This window comes from Protomyctophum bolini (assembly GCF_963924005.1).
Source record: "Protomyctophum bolini genome assembly, chromosome: 19".
NCBI lineage: Eukaryota > Metazoa > Chordata > Actinopteri > Myctophiformes > Myctophidae > Protomyctophum > Protomyctophum bolini.
In genome coordinates this window covers 26,800,710-26,819,316 of record NC_137880.1, presented here as the reverse complement: position 1 = coordinate 26,819,316, position 18,607 = coordinate 26,800,710, and the positions used below count along the sequence as shown (strand labels likewise).

The window sequence follows — 18,607 nt, the reverse complement described above, 5'->3', positions numbered from 1 at the left end:
ATCCATTTCCGATTGTTTGAAAATGACGTGATTGGCCCCGATTTCCAATCACATGATGGGATCGGGACAACCCCAATTGTGACCGCCCCAAAGCTTGCGGGGTTCAGGAAATATGGAAATACATAAGCCCGTATAATTATGAGTTACAATGTGTCTGACTTCCACAGTAAAACTGAATGAAATACGATACACCCTGTATTTTTGTTTATTAATGGAAATAGTTTTTAGGCAAACTAAACACAAATTGTACATGAGGTACTTTACCACACAAGAACCGTCAGGTTCTCTTGGTGTGTGTATCACAAAAGGCCCAAGGGAGTGCATTGCCAAGTCAGTTGGATCAGCGATTAACTTGAATATATAACGTGAAGATATACTGTATCTATAAATCCACAAATCTATCTGTATCCCTTTTATGGCCATATACTGTATGGAGATCCCTGATATCATCAATATGACATGTATACATAATAGGTACTGCAGAAAGTACTCTAATCAATGGGTACAACAGATATTGCAGTGCATTTCCAACCGACATCGCCCTAGTATATTTTGTGAAAGTGAAATAAAGTGAAAGTGAAATAAAACATGCCAGATATCATTCAGCCCTATAATGAACGACTCAGGGGTGGCAGTGGCACAGGAAGTTAAGTGGCCTTCTTGGAACCAGAAGGTTCCCAGTTTAATCCTCCTCGCTGCAAGTGTCCTTGAGCACTTAACAGCTCCCGATAAACAACTTGGTGCCTTGCATGGTTTCCTCCACTGTCAGTGTGTGAATGAATGGGTGCATATAATTAAGCAATATTACATGAGAGGGTGTGCTTTACTGTCATTAATGGCATGCCAGCATTGCTGCAGGAATATAGGCGAAGATAGGCAAGTTCCGTAGGCAGCACAGAAGTGGGAAGCGATTTATATACAGTAAATGCACCATTACAAACGGAAACATTTGTCCATTTTGAGAATATTCAATGCATAAAACAAGAATGGACCACAATTGTGCTTGTCTACATGATAGTGTATTTTATCAGAACCAGTTCAATAAAAATACAGATTTGTTTTAGCAGACTGTACAAATGAATAAAAAAAACAAAACGGTTACAACAAAAGTAATTTGCAATGATAACCAATGATATTCGTGCACTTTTACAATACTTACGTGTTTGTGCATTTACATTCCAACACATTGCATGACAGAATCTATTCTAGCAAAGAAAAGCAGACTAATACAATGTGGATATGCTAAAACAAGTGATTCATCTTAACATAGTTTCTATGTATAATGATGTATAATGATGAGGACAATGAGGGACTGCATGCCCTGGTCCTGTATATTAATTAACAGTGATGTTGGTACACTAAGACTAAATTGTAGTGTGATTTCATACTATTTATACTATATATCTACATTTATTCACTTTCTTTACATCCCTCAAGTATTATATAGTACATCATGTTTTTGGTCTCATTATAGGCCTATATGGACTGTTAAGAGAAGGGGTTAAGGGAAGATATGGTAAGAGTTGGCAATCTCAAGGCTTCAAAACCTCCCTGTTTTGACCACAGGTATCAAGCCACATCGTCAAGTAATTTGAGAGACACATCCAACAAATTAATAAATAAATAAATACATTTTATCATACATTTTACATTACATGTACATTCCCTTGAGTAAATACCATATTTACACATGCTTTCAGCTTAAGATTGGACATGATACAGCCTCTGTACACAGTTAAAACCACTACGGGCTTGAATCATTACAGTCATCGACTCACTTTGCCACATCCTTTGCCCTCGGCTCCGGCTCCCCTCCCGCCGGTGCCATGTCCTGACACCCACTGAGGCCTGTCTTGCGTGTGGGCATGCCGTGGAGGGGGGGACCCAGACAAGCTGGACGGAGAGCGGCTACGTACCAGGAACGCTCCTCCCTCGCGGTGCTCCTGCCGAGAGGGGGAGGAGCTCTGCGAGCGCTGCAGGGACGAGTTAGTGCTGCGGGGGCGAGGAGGGGGGCTGAAGAGCATACCTCCACGGTCCTGCATCAGCTGGGTCAGGCTGGCCAGGAAGTCTGCGTCGCTGGTGCTACTAGCACGCACTCTAAACCGCCGGCGTCTGGAAAAAAACAAACATGCGATGCTGTAGTTAAAACATTAATCTCTCAACTCTTGATATTTACTTTGCAACGTTACTAGTGCACACAAATCATACCTATTGTCAATAACCGCCCGTGTGGGTGGCTTCCCAGGGGGTGGTCGAGGCAGAAATCTGCTAGTCAACTGCTCGGGTGCGAAAGGGCTGTTCACGGGACGTGGGATCTTGCTCTTACTACCAGATGAGGAAGACAGAGAGAGAGGGTCTTCTCCGAGCCAGTCAGACTTAGAGCATCGTTCTGACAAGAACCTGTCCCTGGGCAAAGCGCTGGGTAGATTGTCACAGGAGAGAGATGGACAGGGTGAGTGGGTGGGGGTGCCAGGGACTGGACTGCTCCAGCGGTGACGTCTTTCCACGGTGACGTCCTTGGTGGGAGAGTCCAATTGAGAGGCGGCGTCACGCACAGGGATCCGGCTAATCCTTGGGGAGGAGGGAGAGTCCCTTTGTCTAAGCAGAGGTGGAGGTGGGGAGGAGGAAACTGTGCCAATGCTCTCCACTGCACCTCCGGCCGAGTCTGCCTGAGGCTGTTGGTTGGGCTCAGAGGAACGGTCGGGCAATCCAGAATCACTCTCTGGGTCTCCATCGTTGGTCAGATGAGCAAAATGGCATTTGAGCAGGCTTGGCACTGGACTGGGAGCTAACCCCAGCTTCTCTTCTTCCTTGATGATGATTTCTTTGGGGGTTTCAACTGCTTTGGTGGATGGGGGCTCTAATGGTATCGCCTCACTCCTTTCTTGCACTGGGGACTGTGGTGCACAGCTGAAGGACTGTGGAGAGAGGACAGCGTTATTCTAACTATATTTGATATTTTTTATCACATACAGTGCCTTACAGTCTTTATTTGGCTTGGATGAGCAGGTGATAAAATGATAACCATAGAATAATGAAGGGTCAGCTGCAATATCTTCCCTAGGTACTGTAGGTGCAGCTGATCACTGAGCGCAGGCTGAACTGGTACTGTGAGCAGCATTGCTGTTGAAACATGACCACCAAGCACGTCTGCAGTAAGATTCAAGACTGCAGATTGTTTGGTAAAAGTATCGGCTGAGGAGACACTCCTGGTGCAAAGGAAGCAAAACAGAGCAAACTAAAGGTGCCCGGACCGCTACGCCAGCAGCCCAGGCCAGGCCACCCATGCTTTTAACCAATTCTCTCCCCACAACTGTTGGGACATCCTAGTAGGACTATCACTTTGTTTATTATTGTTGACAGTAATGTTAAAGCACCAATTTGCTTAGTGATGATCAAATGCTATTTTCTTGCCTGACATTCGCTATTGCCCTCCAATGTCAAGCAAGGCCGAGACGTAGGCAAAGAAAATGCCCAGATGATAATATGTATATGATTTATTATATTAGCTATATTCAATTAATCAGTAATTGATGAAAGCGTATTTCACATCTAAAATATACTCTAGATAATACTGCAATACTGTTATTTTGTCAACGACAAAATGTCTTATATACGGTACATCCTTTTAACATCTGTTGTGCTATTATACTGTAGATAGGTCATTATTTTCCAATGTTTTTTTTGTTGCCTATAATGAAAACTGGGATGCCAGGGTTCAAGTGGTTAATTCATTTAGAAACAAAACTCTTGTACTTTGTGTGCGTTTCAGTTCCACAACATACCTGTTCCATTCTGCTCATTTGAAGGACTGAGGGCATTTGTCCCATTATCCCTGGTAGCCTCCTGTGTCCCAGTAGCCATGTGCCGGGCAGGGCCATGTGTGACAGAACAGGGCTGCTGGGAACTAATGTGGGTTGGCCGTTCTCTGGTTCAGAGGAGTGGACCCCAGCGTCTGCCTTGTCCTGACAATGGGTTTCTGCTGGAGGCTTGGTAGCTCCAGAGCTGTTGCCTGGCTCCAACTCCAACATCACCCACTCTTGGGAGTCTCCCTCCCGTGGCACCGGACTGAGGTTCACGGCAACAAAGCCACTACTTGCCGCGCCATCCTCCTGGTCAGGGGTTGGTGCGGCTGTGTGCTCTTCATCGCGGATGGGCGTCTGGTCACCGGGTCGCCTCTCAGGAAGGGATTTCTCCCCCACCTGGGAGAGGACGGGGTGCTGCTTAAGGCTGAAAAGAGAGTGTGTTTGGGGTGAGTTTTACCCTCACATTTATCATTTATTTACACATGCGTACAAAATTCTAAACAGAAAAACTCACTAGGCCTCCAAGAAGCGCTCAATGGTGGGCTTGGGTTCCGGCGCCAGCTTCTTCTCAAACGCCAAGCTCTGACTGTGTCTCATCCTGCGCAGCAATGGGGCAGCCCGGTCCAAGAACATTGTCTCAGAACGTACCCGTCTGGGAGAACTCTGCACAGAGCCGGTGTTGGGACTCTGGTTTCCCTGATTCTGACTGTGCTCGTCCTCACTCACCACCTGAGTAGAATGGATGGATTAACCACTACACTCTGCACCACAGAACCACATGATAGGATAACCCGTTTTGCGACATTCAGCTATTTCATGTTTTTCTATGCCAACCTGTGAGCCTATGAAAATCCAACATGGAATACACAAAACATGCGGAGATCCCTTGATTTTGTACTAGACGTACTAGATGAGTAAGATGACGAATGCTGATTGTTCCTAAATTGGATGAATGTTGCATGTTCATGATGGCTTGCATAGGTGGACACCATTCACCAGAATAAAAGACATGCAAATAAGCTTCAAGGCTTTTCAAGTTTTATTTTTGAGAGGCTGAAAAAATACAATTTCAGAATAGAAGTGTAAATAGCATGGCAAGAAATATGCCGTTAAAACTGACGACAAGAAGACTGAATGGTTAATCAGAAGCTTATCTTAGAAGATTATAATATCGGCAAACATTTTGTTGGAACAACTGTAATTGATTTTGCACAAAGAATAAGTACATTCTACGTAAAAGCCAGGTCAGCATAATACATATGTTCCTAGATGTTAACAAACAAAAGAGAGGATGTGGAAACATTTGCAAGTACACTTTAACACCTTTGTGGATTGACTTTGACTTGTCAGTTTTGCTAAGGCTGCCACAACATAATTAATTTCAAGTTCAAGCCAGAGAAAGAAGTTTTGGTGAAAGAGGATGAAGGGGGGGGGAATTGCCTGGAGGGGGGCATTAAGACCACTTGCACAGAAAGTGTGATAAATAAGAAAGAATGTTTTCATACAACTCTAGATCACCCCCCTACTGACCTTCCTGACGACTGACTGCTTCTGGTTACGGTTGCGGTCCATCTCCTCCCACACATCGGCCCCTGGCGTTGTGGGTGTGGGGATGGGGGGACAGTTGTCGGCATCACTAAGGCGCTCTCCTTGCAGGACGTCCTCTGTGTTGTGCAGGTCACCACCCGGCAGCACAGAGGCGTTGGCCATGCTGGAGGAAGAGAAGAAAGAGAAACAGGAGAGGGGAAGGTCACTTTGTCTGCTACTCTCCCAATGCAAAGTGGAGCAACCATTCCTCAAGAGGATCCCTGCCAAAAAGAAAAAAAGCCATGTACTGTATGTACTACTGACACTTGGATCTACCAAAGCAGACTGAACTTTGACATAGGCAAAAACAAATGGCAATGGCAAAGGGTTGTACATAAACATACAGTTGTCTTTAACTGCTTAATATTTAGAGGTCATGGATGTTCAGTTATATTTTGTACAAAGTCATGAACACGAACTTGTACCTGAATAATTACAGCAATAAAATGTTAGCTTAGCAAAACTGTGTGGTTAATAAGCACAAGCCTATTTTCTTAAATTAACCCACACTTTAAAATGCATTAAAACAATGATAACTTAAGTTATCATTGATAAAACAATGGAACAATACAATCTAAAAACATTCCTTGAAGACCAAACAAACCACAGTATGTTTTGGAAGATGGTCGGAAGTAATGTTTAGTAATGTAGTATACTGTATGGTGGGTTGTTATCACGTAAGCTAAACATAGCATAGTCGGCAGACAACTGAAATTGTCCTTTAAAAAAAAAGAGCAATGTTTGTTTGACAATTGTTTTGACATTAGAAACAATAGACTTCTCCCCAATAGAATAGATGTAGCCAACATCACAGAGCTGTTTATAGCCACAGTTACCCCATGTAGGCTGGTGTTAGGCGGGTCAGTTGCTGAGTGGTCGCTGAGCCACTGATGGACAGCATATCTTCTGTGCCGCATTTCTCCCAGTCATACGGGTCATTCTCCAACACGTTGTGGCTCTTCATAGCATTTTCAAACACTGTCATCAGGAGCTGCCGAGAAGCCAAAACACATCTGCATTAATCTGGGGGGGGGAAACACAAGATACAGTACATAGTCATACAGTATGTGTGGGATGAAAGTGGTGGTCTACCTGATAGTCCGGTTTAGTGAAGTAGTCCAAAGTCAAGATGTGATCCAAGAAGTGACTGAACTCAGAGGGAAGGTGTTTAAGCATAAGTCGGTGGTCATACGTCTCTTTGAGATTTCCTACCTGCTCCTACGAGAGGGGGGAAAATGAGAATTTCATCAGACACACATTACTGTGACTCTTGACATTCTTAGATGATGAAGCCAAAGAACAACATACTTTGTCTTTAACCTTCCTCCAGGGCAGCTGTCCAACCATGAACTCAACCAGCATGTAAAAGAGAGACCAGAGGTCATCATGTCGACCCATTTCCTACAGATTCAGACACACCAGGGTAAGTAGCGCGAAAGTGCTATAATTGAGAACAGGCATGAGATTTTATAATTGTAAAGACCGCAAAGCAGCATATTGATTGGGTCAAATTAAGCTCACCTTATTTTTATGTGCATTGACAGAAGCATATCTCACAGTGCCTCTGAATCCTGCCACAGGACGAGGCTATGACGGAAGAGGGACATTATGAGCCAAAGAAAAATAATAATGCTTAAAAAAAATAATGAAAAAAGATACAAGGTGCAAATCTACCATTATTCTTCTAAACATGACATTTAAGTCACTGTGAAGGATTTCTACATGCAACCAAATATAATACGTTCTCCCCGAGTCTCTGTCCAATGTCCATAACTTTATTTTGAACTTGGATTTTTATTAATGGATTGCTATTTGCATTACTATATTTGTGTACTAATGCAGACAAAGCCCCAGGGCTATTATGCACTGCTCAATTACTTAAGTTGTGTAAGCGTGGCCAATGCTTTACGGCCGCTCAAAATATGTCATGGCCCTATGTTGGTTGGTACCTTGGTAACAAGACCAAACCTATAAATACAAAGTGCCCTTTAAGTAGGGACAATCCCAAATACTTACTGGACGGACTTCCTGGCAGGAGTTGGTGAACTGACGGGCCAGACCAAAATCCAGCATATAGCAGCATCTGCATGTGCTGGCTAGTCGGCCCATGGCAAAGTTAGACTGGAAGATTTAAAGACACAGATGTACACAAATTGAAAATCTGTTATTTTCGATGAGTCACACGTCGTACAACTACAGTAAGCATGGATTAAACTAAGCCAAATTAAATCTCACGAATAAAAATGTTTGTAACATACTAACAGTGAATGGCGGCCCCTCCTAAACAATTAACACAATATGTACAATTGTGATGTTTTAGTATTATTGTTCCTGCTGTTCCACATACAATAGTGCCAACCAGGTGGAGAAATCACAGATTGAGGCTTTAACTTTTGCTTTAATATGAAATACCCGAGACTGTGGAATTTTATGGAAGATGCTTCTAAATCTGAACATATTGCTAGCGTGACACTTCAAATTCTCTAATCTTAAAATACGGTAACCAAAAATCAAGCTTGATTGAGAGCTTGAATCAAGTTTAAGCTCTCAATGCGTCGATAGTTTGTAGATTGGCTATATTCGCTTTGCAACATGTTTCCACAGTACTGTCTTCTATGGAATCCAAATGACTGAAATCAGTCGTGGGCCATGGGGACTTCGAAGTTTAATCCATGAGTGAGTGTGTGTGTGTGTGTGTGTGTGTGTGTGTGTGTGTGTGTGAGTGAGAGAGAGAAACAGATACTCACTTTGTGACAATGACAAATAATATTCATAACGGCATACAAATTCAGCAAAGTCATTCCCCATCTGTGCCCATTTCCTTTGTTATTCTGATTCTAAACAGCAGGCCAACTTACGGGTTTGATGTCACGATGCAAGAAGCCAACCGAATGGATACTTTCAATAGCCTCCAGAATCTGTCTGCCAAGCCTCAGGGTGGTGGAGGTAGAAAATGTGCCACGTGTCATGGTTCTGCGCAAGTCTGCTAGATTCCTCCCCTACATATGTGGAAAACAGTGTTAACATATTAGTCATGTTTTACATAAAACGATATGTGATCAAAAAATGAGCTGAATACCATGCCAGAAGAGCCTACCTGGAGTTCCATGACTACATAATTGAAGCGATCATTTCGGCCACAGCCCACAAAACGGCACACATGGTCTTTACCTAAGGAAGAGATGTATGACGAGCTGTGAATACTCCGGCCAATGAGGTATCTAAATTCGGCAACAAAAGTTCGGAAACGTAACTTTGGTCCATTATTTCTCCAATTTAATAATACCAATCTGTATTGTATTTTACATCATTTTAATCGGTGATTATTCACCTTTACAACGATAGCTTTTAAGGATTGGGCCTTCATGGAATGAGCAACATACAGTAGCTAAACATGTGGGTAGCGCCTACAAAAAAATTGCCAAAATGGCAAGTGGTTGGTATTCACCCTTGCTTGAGATTGCACTCTCATACAGTAATAAGGGGAAAAAAACAACACATACCGGTATTGGCCATTTTGACACTTAATTCATTTTACACTCATTGTTAAGGAACTCAGTAGCGTCTAAAATCCATACGCAGCCATAACATCTTGGTATGGTATGGGGCAGTATCTCTCACAGGCAAGATAGAACTTGTCATCATTGAAGTCAATCTCAATGCAGTGAGATATCTGGATGAGCAGTGGCGTTTCTGAAAATCCAGAGGGCCCCCTGCAAGGATCCGGGTGGGGCCCTTTTACCACAGTGTATTTAATCACGGAAGACTTACCATCTTCTGCCAATTTGGAAAATAGCCCATTCAGCATTGCTCTGCCACCAATCCAGATGTAAATATTGAAGCACATGGACCTCCCACTCCCACAGGCGGCGGGTATGTAAGTAAAATGATGCTAGGTATTTTTCAAATAGATATAATATATGTGTGCAGCATTATATAGAAGGCTATTGTGTGTGTGTGTGTGTGTGTGTGTGTGTGTGTGTGTGTGTTGTCGCTGCCCCCTGGTGAACACTGATCGGGTAAGCTAATAAATGAATACAGCAACCAGCCGGATCAGCATATGATTGGCTACTTGGTAATGTCTGTAAACCTCATACTCCCAGTCGCTTTGTAGCAAACAGCAGCGCACGCTGGTTTGTTTTGGAAAATAGCAAAAAGCTAAATGGATATAGCCTATGCGCTACGGTCTTTTTCAAGGCAAAGTAATTCAGAAGAAGCTGTGAGTCGGCTGTAAGCAGCACCAGTGACTGCACGGTTCACTCACACCCCTGCAGCAACACTGACACGGTCAGCGGAGAGGCTGCTGTCTGTGTGCCGTCGGCCCCTCTGTGAAGAGACATGAGCCGGGAGGGCCAGCAACATCACCGGGTAATCTCCACACTGACTTGAGATTTGAAAAAAAAACAAATACCCATCTCAGACAAAATATCCCAAAACAATGTCCGGGGAAGTTGGGGGAACAGAACCGTTCCCTTTCCTCAGACTACTTTAATTAAAAGGTAAGATGCTGTGGCTATAATAATTGGGTCAAGGATCTTGCTTTCGTGTACGAGATTGGTAATAAATTGGTCAAATCATGATAAGTAACACATTTTTAGACCATCTGGGGGAAATAAATAAATCTAAGGCATCCCCGCCCCACACAATCCACCCACCGCTTATTACACCGCTGTAAAATGGGTGGCCAAACAAGATCTATTGCAGAGTTAGGCTATAGCTTTGGGCATCCCTTGCGGAGCCTCAAATACGCCAGTGGGGATGAGATTCTGCAGCGATCCCATATCTGCAGAATCTGGCACCTAATGCCATCCTCCAGGATGACAATGCTGGCCCCCACAGAGCCAGGACCATCGCAGAGTACCTCCAGAATTTGGGAGTGGAGAGGATGGAATGGCCTTGAGTCCAGATCTCAACCCAATTAAACACTTGTGGAATTAGCTGTACATGCTATGTGTCTATAGGTTGGTGCATAACCATCATGAGGAGGTGCCAAGTTGTTGCAGCTGCATTTGGATCCGCTACAGAGTGTAAAATTAATAAAGTGTAAAAACTGGCCAATACTGTATGTGTTGTTACCAGCTGCTGTGTGAAGCACAGCGGAGCTGGTTTATGATCGATCGTTTTGCCTTTCTGGACTAGAAAGATATCTCTCATTGGCTATCGTAGTGGCCGTACTAGCAAACTATCTCTCTCATTGGCTGCCGTATTGGCCGTACTAGCAAGCCATCTTTCTCATTGGCTGCTGTATTGGCTGCCTCGTCTCTAAGCAACCAGTCACTTTTTGCCTCTAGCCGACCTCTCAGCCATGGGATGCTAGCTGAGCGGCCATGAAGTCAAACCATCCGACACTACTTTGATGAAACTTAATAAAGTCAAAGACAGTAAGCACTGCAGGTCATACGAACGGGTAACGATGCGGCCAACGGGTCCAAAAACATAGTTGTGCGAACCTTACAAGCTATACCTAGTTGTAAAGGTGACTAATCACAGATTACAATGATGTAAAATACAATACGAATTGGTATTATTAAAGTGGAGAAATAATGGACCAAATTTGGACCACTTTTGTTGCCGAGTGTAGCTTTGTAGATCGATCTATGGAAACTATGCTCACCCTGGAGTTTCTTTAGTACAGCTACCTCCATCTTCAGGACCTGTTTGGGTTGCTGAGCAGACTCTACCTTTAAGGCCACATTGGCTTGGCTTAGCTGGTCTAAAACCTCGTAGATCTCACCGAAGCCACCCCCACCGATCTTCTTCACCTGCAGAAACATAAGAGGAGCAGGAGGAATAAATGAGAAGGGGTCAGTGAGTGTTTTTTTGGGGGCGCTCCTCCTTGCGGTAAATTCACATCTTGTTGCACCAGAGAGAGAGTTAATCCACAGGCTAAGTATAAATTAAGCTTTGGACGATGTCGATTGTCGAATGAATGTTTTAGGTTCATGTGAATGTATGCGTTTCTTTGATACTAGCTTTACTTACCACTTTCCATCTCTCCCTGACCACGTCTGCCACTGACAGGATGTCTGTCTGCTCTGCAGCCCCACTCATCCTGAGTGCTTTAAGTGGTCCCAGCAAGAGCCTGCACCTAGCATCAGTGATGCAGGCCTCTCACTAAAACAAGGCAAAAGTATCTGTGTTATCACATGATTAGGCTTAATTATGTATAGCATAAAGCACAGAGAAAACCCTTAATATACACAGGTGCAATGTTGGCAGTGGCACAGTTTTTGTTTAGAAACGGTAGTATATATTATGCTAACATGTTACATAGACACAACTATTGACACAACAATTGTTTTATTCCAAATATTAGTCTGTAATTAAGCCTACAGCTCTGTATTACAAAAAGGCTAAAACCTGCAATTGAAGTAGCCTCTATCACCAATTATGCAATATGCAGTAATGCATGCATTAAACTAACTGACTGCAGTTACAGTATAATGCACACAAGGTAAAAATAGCTTTAGAAGCCATCAGATCAGGATGACATTTACACCCGAATATTAATTCACATGAAACGTTGAGGCATAATACTCTTGGGAGTGCAATTGAAGAATGCATTGTATATATGTGTGCTATCAACGTAAACCAAGCAGAGTAGCAGACTCTGCAGCAGGAATGCTGCACATGATCATCAAGGGTATACAGTATGTGGTAGACAGCTATTTGTGTTTTCACTATGTCCCTGCCAGCAGCATTGCAGCAATGCATTCAAAGATCCAGTATGGTTGTCAAGTCAATGAAGGTGTCATGACTGTCATCATACGTGGACTGTATCATGGACAAGTCGTTTGTAGGAGAACTTATAGATGATGATGAGATGATGGTGATGATGCTCAATGCGGCTGCTGCTGCTGCTGTTAGCAAGCTAAGCTAACCTCCGACCCAACTTACCTTACTTGGTTGCGCCATTATAATCACGTGGGGTGTATCAAATCCAAAAGATGCAGTTCCTGTATCCATTTTCACTGTCTGTTATATCATCCGCTGCGACTGTCTATTACCCAAATTAAATATCTGTAGCGGACGTACATAGCTGGCTAACGCTAAGCTAGCTAGTTACTATTGGTGAATGTGAATGTGATGCCCTGCTGCTCACAACAGCATTGATGACGTCACATGCTTGCGGGGCATGCGTCTCTTGTCTTGATGGATTCTGCATACCTCTGCATCCTTCCAAAGCAATTTCGGTATTATTGAACAGCCTTGGCAAAAATCCGCAGACCACTGCAAATGCATGCGTTGGTTAGAATAAAAAGTGGCACTCATTTGTCACTCAGTCAGTCGTGTACTGCATGAAGATATTAACCAATAGGAATAGGAGTGCTCTAGTGTTCAATCCATGATCCACCACCAACTGGTCCGACTCGGACCGTCCGAGGCTATTTGAGCTGATACTTCTTAAAGTGTAACTTAGTATTGGCTAATAAGAAATACATTGCAATGAATTTTATGTGAACAGGATTATCAGTGCAATGCCAGAACGAAGAAAAAAAATCACACCCGTGTGAAGTGAGCGTTGCAACTCTGTGTGTGTGTGTGTGTGTGTGTGTGTGTGTGTGTGTGTGTGTGTGTGTGTGTGTGTGCGTGCGTGTGTGTGTGTGTGTGTGTGTGTGTGTGTGTCTCAGAATGCATTTCTTTCATGTGGATTCCAAGGGATTCGATTTCCCAAAAGTTGCGTAAGTGATCTGACTCTGGTATTGCTCATAGATTAGTAGCCAAAATAAAATGAAATTAAAACTTGAATGAAATGGCCTACAATTGAAAAGCATCCACTTATCTGTCAAATCAAGTGTGCCTACAGATGTGAGGTTGACCACCTGGCCTGCTGTGACTGTCACATCCCAACATGGAGCTCAATGCATAGACTGTAGGGTGACTTGTGTCCAGCCCCTTTAACAGGGGCCCTGTTGTATAGTACAGTAGGTCTCCCATTTAACACAATGGAGTGACTCTAGTTGCTGTGGTGTTATATAGTCCACACTCCCCATGGACTTGAAATAGTTACAGTAAAAGATCACAGGAACTCAAATGTGAGAACGTCATCACACCTCCTCATCACCAAAAGGGCCCAGGATGATCTTCCTGAAGTGACATGTGACCTGAAGAAATTCAAACAGCTGTAGAAAAATGATGGGGGAGGGAGGGGTTAACCCTAACTCCTGGAGGGAGGAACCATGAACTGATCTGATCGACGACACTTATTTTGTTTTGTGGGAGCTTTCATTCTCTATATTTTGATAGTAATATTTGTGTTTGGTTTGTTCAGTAACATGGGATCTCCCCATCAGATCAGTAAACCATTTTTATCCAATCAGGAGAGAAACCCCCACAAAGATCATTTATCACCTTCAATATTATATCAAGTTCCAATTTTGTCTGCTCATTTCTTTCATCATAATCCTATACTGTATGAGTTCTCTATTGTTATATTGATACTTTAACAAAAATAACACCACCGTTAATGTACCTACCACTTCAGGTTTTCAGGGCAGAAATATGCTTACTACTAGCAATTAAAATAAATTCAAACGATTAAAATTTTACTCTAAAATAGCCAATATCTATAACCATTGTTATTGCCAACCATTTCCCAAACATATCCTTTTACAAGAAGGGTCTGACTGATAGGCCTAATTATTAACTGGTATGCCACTCCTTTATCAGTGCAAATTAGTTATGGTATCAAAATCAGTTTATTTGTATTTGTTTGAGCTTTTTGAGCCTTTATTGAGTTTCACGTGAAGGAGGTAGAAACAGGGAGAGACATGCAGCAAAGGTCGTCATGAACGGGACTCAAACCTAAACACACAATGCACTGTCAGGCCAGAGCCTTTATGTGGTACGTGCGTTGACCACTATAGGCCAGTGGGCGCCCCCAAAATGTACTATGTCACCTTTTGTTTTAAATTACATTTTATTCGGTATGGTAGTCAGGGACGTGCACAGATGCTAAAGCACCCTCCCTTTTGCTCCATGGACAGTAATGTGCCCTTTTGAAAGTTAGTTTTTTGTACAGTTTGAATTTATTTTTGTTTAGTTGAGTGTACGTGTGTAGTGTATGTGGCCGCCCATGGTGACATCAATCAATTCTGGATTAAATATATTGTTTATGCCCCAAAATCTATAAATCTCAGACACTGTTAAGGCAGCCGGCGCTTCCACATGCCACACAAGGTGCCCTTTTTTAACTTGAGCACCTGCCCCTCAAAATGCCACTGGGTAGAGTGTGTTAATACAATATAACTTGTAGAATTGGGGTGGTTGTATTTTGTCTCCTTGTACATTTAGATTGTGTCACGCTCATTATGTTTCACATACTCATTACTCACAATGGTCAAGATCCAATATATGCCCTGTGCAAGCAGTATGGTAATAATAAAACGGTTCTCAGCACAAACCGGGTTCAAATCTGGGGTAGAAACATATATATAATTTATATAGCTCTATGGGTATAAGTGGAAGGTTATTTGATTGATTTTATTAACAGTTTGCAGAATGGGTACAGTTCAAGGAAAGTACAGGTCAATACAAAATGTGCTAAGAGGATAAAACCAGAAAAAACACTATAAGACTTGTTTACATAAGGGTCCTCCATTTTCAATTCATCAAAACAAAATACACTTCTATGCAAAATAACTGAAAGAAATCATCATATAAACAGGGATTCCCAATATTACCACGGACTGGCTGACAGTTCATAAATTGTTCATGGACCGGCATGGCTGGGGGGTGGGCAGACGGTTGTGCGTCAAGGGCATGCATGATTGTACCAAAACACGGAAGACAGTTGACTAGTCAGTGGATGTGCATGATCTAAGACAGTGGTTCCCAAACTGTGGTGTGTGCACCCCTTGTGGGGCCTTCTAGGGGGTGCGCGACATGAAAAGTCTAATGGTGGTGCTTTGGTTTTATTTTAAATATATTAACATATTATGCCAATATATGGCAAGTAATGCAGAATATAGCCTATGCTGCATATTATATTATGCCATATTCAGGTTCATATATGTGGATAAAATATGTCCATATATGTGGAAATATATGTCTCTATATAGCTTATGCAATTTATATTTCCATGTTGGGGGTGCATCAGCTAGGTCGGGAGGTAACAGGTGGTGCATGGCCAAAAAGTTTTGGGAACCACTGATCTAAGTTAGTGATTCTCAAGCTGTTGGCCATGAGGATATTGAAAGTGGGCCCCCAAAAAATTGACAAAACACTATGATTTTATCACTGTAATGATAATATAAAAAGTTAAAAACTTAATGTAAAAAAAAGGCACTGTTTTGCCTGACCTAAGTTTTCTGAAAAACTTCAAATATTTATATAGCAGCATCAATTTTTTGTAATTTTTGAATACTGTACATACTGTACAGAACCCAAAATGGGTTCCCGGCCTGAGGGGGTAAAACACTAAAAGGGGTTCCCGCCCATAATGGGTTAAAACCTTGACATAATATCTGACTGAACTTTCCTGTCTGCTTCTCTGCTTTTCTTCAATGTGACCTTTGCCATCTCTTTATCTATAGCGTCCAGGTACGGATGATCCTTCCCATGAGCCACCTCCATGATGGCTTTAGCCTGTAAATACACACACACACACACACACACACACACACACACACACACACACACACACACACACACACACACACACACACACACACACACACACACACACAATGTAGTGTTCTTCACTTTTGTTCACAACAATTTGCGGCTGCATATGTAGCAACTGTATTGTATAGTAGTCAGTTACTGATGCACTATATTTGAAAATGTTCAGCTACCCACTGCAAGTCTTTCAGACTAGTGTGCTAAATCATTACCTTTGTGAGAAAACTCACGGCCATGAGTGGTTTTTCAATGTTCATGAAGCATCTGGCCAACTTCAGGTAGATGGAGGACACGTTCAGAGAGTATGGTGGATACAGCTCACTGCACAGGACAAGGAGGATTACAACCATCATATAAAGGTATGACACGCTGGGCGATATGGCTATTTAACGATTACGATTAATGAACGATTATGAAATAATAATAATGAAAATAGCAGATCTATAATTGTGTGATCTTGTAGATCGGCTATTTTCTCTCTTTTTGTAAGCCACCATTGTACACTGAAGTATAATACAGGGTTAATCAGACAATCAATTTAGTCAATAATAAAAAAAATCATTGATCAAACAATATATTAGTTATGTTTTTTTGAAAGCTTCTTTATTATTCAATTAACCTGCAAATAGCAGGTTAATAGCCCAGCCCTATGACTCGCTCCCTGCAGTTTTTGAGATTTGAGGCCATTCCGGACAGTTGCAATAGGCTACATACCTGTAAGGTTTCACAAGTTTTTCGCCATAGTAGATCGCACTCTTCCAATCGTCCAAATAGAGACACACCCCAAAGGCCTGGTAGTACATGTGGAGCATGTACACGTGGGCGTCATCAAACACAGTTCCCATCTTGTCCAGGTACAGTTCACACATATCCAGCAACTCGCTAGGGGGTGCAAGAGAGTCAAGGATGCAATGGCACAGGCTGAACCTGAACCTCAAATCAGACTCTTGATGCTACTTTGTTCATTCAACAGATTTGAGTGAAATAATAAATATTTGTCAGGGTAAATATGGTAACCAACACACAGTATATACAGTAGCTACTTACATTTACTTTAACTTTACTTTGAATTGTATGTACATTTACTTTAACTTTACTTTGAATTGTATGTATTTACTTAAGAGGCTCTTGCAGAACAGTGGATTAGTGTGTGCATATAGTTTGTTCAGCACTTTGCTGACAATACACAGTATATTGTTTGTTCAAGCCTCTTTACTACTATTAAAGGACCACTTCACCACTTTTCAACCTATCTCCTATCTATAATTGGTCCTCACTAATGTTCATGATAAAATGCTACAATTATTTTCTACTCAGACTAGGATGGCTGTGGGCAGTTCAAAAACCCGCCCACCAGTGACATCATCGATGAGGAATCCAAGCTAATAGAAACGGACGGCTTTCTATTCCTGAAAAGTTGCAATGCAATAATGGAAGCCATCATTCTCACGATAATAAAAATCTAAACATTATTATTTTTAAATCTTGTTTAAAAAACAATCTGCCTAACGATGATGTCACTGGTGGAAGGGTTTCTGAACTGGCCACAGCCCTCATATGAGACACAGACTGATTAGAAAATAATTGTGATATTTTATCATGAACATTAGGACCAATTATATGAAGATAAGTGGTGAAAAGTGGTGAAGTGGTACTTTAACTTATAACCATGATTTGAAAGTCAATGCTAAAGGGGAACGCTTGATAGGCTTTTCAAGAACAGGTCTCCGGGCATTATTTACAGTATACCAGGTTCCCAAACTTTTTCATATCAAGGACCCCTTAATTGACATTTATTCGCCTGCGGACCCCCATTTAAAAACATATGCCAGGGACCCCCATAAGAGAAGATTTGTATTACGGTTCTAGGAGTGATTTACAACCATTTTCATTTCAAGCACCCCCAGTTGGACCTGCATTAGGCTACGGAGTACGGACCCCTATTTATGCCATTTTCATCTCTAGGACCCCAATTTATATTGTAAAATCAATGTTAATTTAACTCTGAGAGTGTACAAATGGAACCAGTTCCATTTGTACATTCTCTGAGTTACAGACCCATAAGGGTCTATTTGGTTCCTAACTATCATTTAGGTGGGGACCCCCTGGAACTGGGGGCCCCGGACCCCACTTTGGGAACCATCGATTTATACCATCAATGGACCAGGGCCTTATGGGTGTGAAAACCTCATTACATAAGGAAGGATATTTTTCTCGTCGTCGTCCTTGGCTTTTCGGAACTGTACGATGATCTTCTTAGCGAAGCGGACCATGTTACTGATGACGTCTGGCTCAATGGGAGCACTCCTCTTACGCACTTTGAGCTTGACGTTGTCCTGAGACCAAGGAGAGAAGATGACATGTTAGAGTTGAGGAACATTAACCGCTTGTGAGCTAGAATAATTCTATTCTGTTACCAACGATCTGTCAATACTGCTGTGCTCTGTGTGATGTTGAGGTGACGATTTTGTTTGTTCATTGTTCATCATTCAAAAATGTTTCGAAAGATTATCAGAAATGTTAAAAAAATAGGGCTTATATGATTAATAATAATAATGTATTTGTGCATATTTGGGTCCCAAAAATTCCCC

The 18,607-nt window shown here is 42.2% G+C and overlaps 2 protein-coding genes across 3 annotated transcripts in view; both read right to left on the bottom strand.

Moving 5' to 3' along the window:
* Nucleotides 1-1,008: 1,008 nt before the first annotated feature.
* ttbk2b (tau tubulin kinase 2b) lies at nucleotides 1,009-12,485 on the bottom strand. Of its 2 annotated transcripts, none has more exons than XM_080790629.1 (15): nucleotides 12,291-12,485; nucleotides 11,376-11,507; nucleotides 11,008-11,155; nucleotides 8,491-8,564; nucleotides 8,252-8,392; nucleotides 7,410-7,514; nucleotides 6,915-6,980; nucleotides 6,702-6,794; nucleotides 6,486-6,611; nucleotides 6,230-6,384; nucleotides 5,337-5,517; nucleotides 4,321-4,535; nucleotides 3,786-4,230; nucleotides 2,209-2,918; nucleotides 1,009-2,112 (listed from the first exon to the last, which is right to left on the bottom strand). In XM_080790629.1, the coding sequence occupies exons 2-15, from the start codon at nucleotides 11,442-11,444 to the stop codon at nucleotides 1,767-1,769; spliced, it is 2,874 nt and encodes a 957-aa protein (XP_080646755.1). In that variant the 5' UTR covers nucleotides 11,445-11,507; nucleotides 12,291-12,485; the 3' UTR covers nucleotides 1,009-1,766. The 2 variants fall into 2 exon arrangements, with proteins under 2 accessions (XP_080646755.1, XP_080646756.1); XM_080790630.1 differs by having other exon boundaries at nucleotides 12,296-12,306.
* Nucleotides 12,486-14,858: 2,373 nt separating this feature from the next.
* The window catches only part of LOC308334339 (N-lysine methyltransferase SMYD2-B-like), a 17,240-nt gene continuing 13,491 nt past the window's right edge, over nucleotides 14,859-18,607 (bottom strand). The window contains exons 9-12 of the mRNA XM_080791048.1: nucleotides 18,226-18,352; nucleotides 16,731-16,905; nucleotides 16,229-16,337; nucleotides 14,859-15,980 (exon numbers count right to left, since the gene is read on the bottom strand). Coding sequence (XP_080647174.1) covers nucleotides 15,840-15,980; nucleotides 16,229-16,337; nucleotides 16,731-16,905; nucleotides 18,226-18,352 — 552 coding nt within the window. The 3' untranslated portion in view covers nucleotides 14,859-15,839. The remainder of the gene's footprint in view (nucleotides 15,981-16,228; nucleotides 16,338-16,730; nucleotides 16,906-18,225; nucleotides 18,353-18,607) is intronic.